At 44.0% G+C, this 4,950-nt stretch overlaps 1 protein-coding gene across 1 annotated transcript; it reads left to right on the top strand.

Annotated features, from left to right (window-relative positions):
* Positions 1 to 602: 602 nt before the first annotated feature.
* Positions 603 to 4,636, top strand: cox4i2 (cytochrome c oxidase subunit 4I2). Its single transcript, XM_023956379.2, has 5 exons — positions 603 to 912; positions 2,569 to 2,668; positions 3,643 to 3,807; positions 4,112 to 4,243; positions 4,324 to 4,636. The coding sequence occupies exons 2-5, from the start codon at positions 2,569 to 2,571 to the stop codon at positions 4,455 to 4,457; spliced, it is 531 nt and encodes a 176-aa protein (XP_023812147.1). The 5' UTR covers positions 603 to 912; the 3' UTR covers positions 4,458 to 4,636.
* The last annotated feature ends 314 nt before the right edge of the window (positions 4,637 to 4,950 follow it).

Below are 4,950 nucleotides of genomic sequence, written 5' to 3'. Positions count from 1 at the left end.
TGCTGTATTCACAACATTTTTATGTAGGTCAGGATCATTTTTGTTATTTTTTTACATTTTATTGATGTTAAGTTACTTATATAAAAAAGAAATTCAGAATTAATTTAAAAAAACGTCACATTCACAAATTTTTCTGCACAATTTTACACAAAAGCCAAATAATAATTTACAGGCAACTGTCTTCTTCTGCCAAATTTCTCTGCATGAACTTTGCCCCGAGCTGGCAAATGCAGGAGAAGCAGTCGGTAAATCTGCAGCAGGCAGTCAGACGCAGCGCCCCGCCTCACCAGATCGGCATCACTCAGGTGTCGGTTTGTTGTGTTCTCTCACATCGTGGCGACTGTCGGGGCGCGTGACCCGCAGAGGAATGTGTGAAAGTTAATCTGAGTTGTACTTTGGGTTGTGGGAGGTCACCTCCGACAGGTCTGTCCTCTCTTAACCCCTCCCGCTGACTTGGCCGCCGCTCAGCCGGCGGATCGAGGTGGCCCGCTGCCAGCCTGTGCGGGGTTTGGTTCAGTGGGACGTCTGGCTGCTTATCTTTTGATTTCCATATTTGTCTAAGTTGATGCACAAAAGTGAGACTGAGCTTCATCTGTGTCCTCATCACAGCAGAGGCAAACAAAGTGGCCTTTGTCACTTCTGTCCAGCTGGCCAAATTCTTTCCGTCCTCCTTTCACAGGCTTTGCTTAGTTGTTTACAAATTCAAACCCCCCCCCCCCCCCCCTCTCCCTCTCCCTCATCAGGTCCTTCCCTCCCTCCTCTCTCTTCCTCTCTCCAGGCTTTTCACCCGCCCACCGCTTGGTTCTGGTTGAGGGTGAGGAGGTGAAAGAGGAGAGACGAAACAGGGTGGAAGGCCCCGAACACTCGTCTTCTCCAGATTTCAACGCTGCATCTTCAAATCCTGCAACAACTGTGAGTATTTTCTCTGACTGAGGAGGTTAGAGGGGAGACCCCCCCCCTCCACACACACACACACACACACACACACACACACACACACACATGCACACAAACAACTGGATAAGGGAGAGTGGTGGACGTGCAGGGCGGAGAGTATCACAGGCTGCAGAAGTGCGTCAGCTGAAAGACGGCAGAACAGTTTGGAACGCATGTTCGCGTGGAAAAAGGAAAAAAAAACGAACTCCTAAAGACGTAACCCTGACGCTTCAGGGGGACCGTTATCTTTACTGAAACTGAAACGTACAAACAAAAACTCGGAGAGTTTGGCTCCATCTGGAGATTCCCCGATGGAGCGTAAAAGCAGACAAATGGACGCCCGAAAAGAGACAAAACTGCAAAGTAAAAGATCACACAAACCAGAGTGATGTGAAAGGAGAAATCTCACGCTGAAGGTCCTTGTGAAATGTGGGGCAGATGCAGAAACTCTGGTCTGTTTCCCTGATGACATCTCCTGGGTAACATTAACTTCAAAGCCTTCTGGGTTTTTTCAGCGCAGCATCTTCAGTCTGGTTTCTGTCTGTTTAGTCGTGGAAGGGGAAGGGGGGGGCAACTTGCACCTTTAAACTCAGAGGTGTTTACCTCAGTTAATCAGCTGCCGGTGATTAAGAGCCGTCCAGACAGGAGAAGGCAGGATTTGGCCATCGTCCAGGCCAAAGCAGTTTGCTGAGATCCTCTGATGGGCTGCTGGGGAGCATGCAGGACATGCAGCCTGTCTGTCCAGTGTGACGCAGGACAACCTGTGCACATTAAGTGGCACGTCTGGATAAAAATGCAGTAAAAAAAAATGACGTTTTAGGGATTTTTCCCCCAAAATCCCTAAAATCCCCCAAAATGGCTGCATTATATTTTTGGATAAATTACCAATTCAGTTTTTTTTATTTTCAAAATGGCAGCTTTTCTGTTGGCTTTATCTCCATAGCAACAATTTAATTTTGTTGTCACAACCTTTTTTTTTTTTTTACCAGAGTAGCTTCCTGTTGATGCTTGAGGAGTTAGGAGGCGATAGATCGAAATCCCTCGGAGGAATTTAAATTTGTAGCTGATACTAAAGATGCTTTTATTTTTTTGGAAATTCAATGAAGGGGGGCTCTTACTGAGGTCAAAGGTCAACAAACCTTCGGTTCTGGCAGTAGACTTGACCTGTTGGTGTGTGAATGAAATTTTGAGAAGTTCGCTCAGACAAAAGTTTTCTTTTTCCCCATCTTGTGTGACAGTATGAAAACCGCCAAATGTCACAATTTGGCACAAAATGTCCATCAAGTCGTAGGTCCTGTGGCCATCCAATAATAATTTTAAAGCTTACTTTGGAAAGTCCTGACATATTAGAGATTTTGGTTCCATTCACTTTTTTGACTTGTCCCCTGCTGTGACGTCGTTTTTTTATTTTTTTTTATTTTTTATTTTTCCTGTAATGGAAAACCTAAAGAAACTTCCTGGTAAACAGGAAATTCCAACTTTGGGGAAGGCGCCACCTTGAGTCAAAATGTGTCAAAATGGGAAAAACTTTTTTTCTTGAAAAAGAAACTTAAAGGAAATAAAACCTACAAAATTAATTTAAAAAAAAGACGTAGTTTATAAATGAAATTAATCTCTTGCGTCTGGTTCCAGATGCTGCGTCAGGCTGCAGGCCACATGAGAGGCCTCCTGGCCAGGCGCGCCTCTGTGGCCGTGACCAGCAGCGCCGTCAGGATGGCGAGCCAGGGTCATGGTACGTCCTTCGTCTGTGCTGGTGATCGTGCAGGTTTTAGGGATGTTCTTCCACGCATACGAGTAAAAAAATCATTGCACGTCGTCCAGACATTTTTTAAAAAAAATCCCTCTAAAAACTACAACTCCCAGAGCCCCGCCCCTTCACATTCGGCTTCATTGAAACGTCCTCTGTAGATACTAAACAGTTAATTTAGTAAAATGCAGTATTTAGGAGATATTCAGGTTTAGATAAGTCTTCCACAGAAAACATTGTTGGTAGTCAGGAGAATATTTATCAAAATTGTGTAATTCCAACAATAAAAGTAGCTTTTATTTAAAAAATAAAAGTTGAGATGGACACTAAAGCTCCAACAATATTTTTTAAACCACTCAGAGGTGAACTTCTGGCTGTAGATCAATGGAGAGCCTTTTCTTTTAGTGATGACAGGCAAAGCAGTCCCACATCATCATACTGTCACCACCTGCTCTTTCTAGAATTGTTCTGTTTGACTCCAGATGTAACTGGACATACAGCTTACAGAAAGTTCCTCTTTTATCTCATCATCTATTATTTTGTATTTACTCAGGTAGTTTTCGATCCAAATGAATTCAGTTAAATAAAAATGTAAAAACAATCGGCTAAATTCTTTTTTTTTCCATCTGACATCTTCAGTGACTGGACTCAAACGTTGTTTTTCATTTTTTTTATTCTATCAGTTTTTTGTGATGGTAGCATTCTTCTGTCTCCTCTTACACAAATTGTTTCCTTTAGCGGTTTATCTTTAAACTATAAACCTGTCAAAATGTGGGCCTCTAGGGCTAAAGTTTCAGAAATCTAAAATGAAACAGTTCTTTGTTGTGTTGTAAACTGATGCGTTCGACCAGTAGGTGGCACTGTTGCACCACATTGAACCAGCTCTTGTGTTTCACTCACAGAACATTCTCAAAAATAAAACTAAAGGTTCTGAGCATGGTTTCTGCTTGATCCCTCAGAGGTGTCAGAGACAGTGGACATGTCCCGGCCCATGTATTATGACCGCGCGGACGTCCCTCTGCCTGACAAACCCTACAAAGACCTGCTGACGGACGCTGACAAGAGCCTGAAGCAGAAGGAGAAAGGACCGTGGACCCAGCTGAGCAAAGAGGAGAAGATTGCCTGTAAGACACAGAACGGCTAATCTTCTTCTTCCTTCTACTCAAAATGGCCCGGATGACCTCCAAGAAGAAGATCCATTTGGTTCCGTTCCCATCTGCGGTAGATTTTTGCGTGCAGCAATTTTCTTATCTTCACTCTCAAGTAAATATTTATATTTCCCACAACAACCAGCATTTCCTTTGCCGCACCCACAGTCCTAAGATGAGAACATTAACGGGCGTAGATCTGTTCAGAATTTAAAAGTAAAAAAAGGAAAGTCTGTAGCTGTTGGAGGACTGGTCACCATCCCTGCTCTCATCCCTGCAGTGTACCGCCTGATGTTCTGCCAGACCTACCCTGAGATGAAGCAGAAGACTTCCGAGTGGAAGACCGTCCTGGGCGGCATCTTCTTCTTCCTGGGCTTCACCGGCCTGGTGGTTTGGTGGCAGAGAATCTACGGTAAAAGTCGTCAACGTTGACGGGGCAGAGGTTTCCTTTCCTCACGTGGAGATCATTCCGTCCACTTTTGTCTTTGCCAGTTTACCCTCCGCTTCCCAAGACGTTTGAGGGCGACTCTCAGGCCATGCAGCTGAAGAGGATGCTGGACATGAGGGTCAATCCCGTCCAGGGCTTCGCCGCCAAGTGGGATTACGAGAAGGGCCAGTGGAAGTAAACCCACGGCGAGTCCTCGAGTCTCCAGGAAAATCAATTTCTGTTGAGATTTCCCTCAAGGATCCGGTCGTCCTCCCTGAGTCTGTCGGCTCCAACAGAACCATGGATCAATAAAGTTTTATCTGTCTGTGAATCTCTAATAAACAAACATCAGTGATATGAAGCTGGTTCCCAAGGAAACGAGTCCGGTTGTGTGACAGAAAAGACGAGTTTAAGGTCAAAAAAGATCTTCAGTAAAAAAGGAGAAAAAGCCCTCAAAGATGGAAAACGATGGATAGAGAGGAAAATAAGTGAAGGGAAGGAGGTGCAGAAGACGAAAACAAGAAATCGGCTAAAGAGGAGGAAAAAACGGCAGAAAAGAGAAAAAAGACGAAAGACAAAAGCATGAAGAATTAAAAAAAAAACATGGAAACAGATAGGCAGGAGATTTAGAAGCACACAAAATGAAAAGATAGAACGATACCAAAAAAATACATTCAATTGGTAGAATGTTA

This window comes from Oryzias latipes, chromosome 7 (assembly GCF_053564925.1).
Source record: "Oryzias latipes strain Hd-rR chromosome 7, Olatipes_Hd-rR_3.1".
NCBI lineage: Eukaryota > Metazoa > Chordata > Actinopteri > Beloniformes > Adrianichthyidae > Oryzias > Oryzias latipes.
This window is presented reverse-complemented; position numbering and strand designations above follow the sequence as displayed.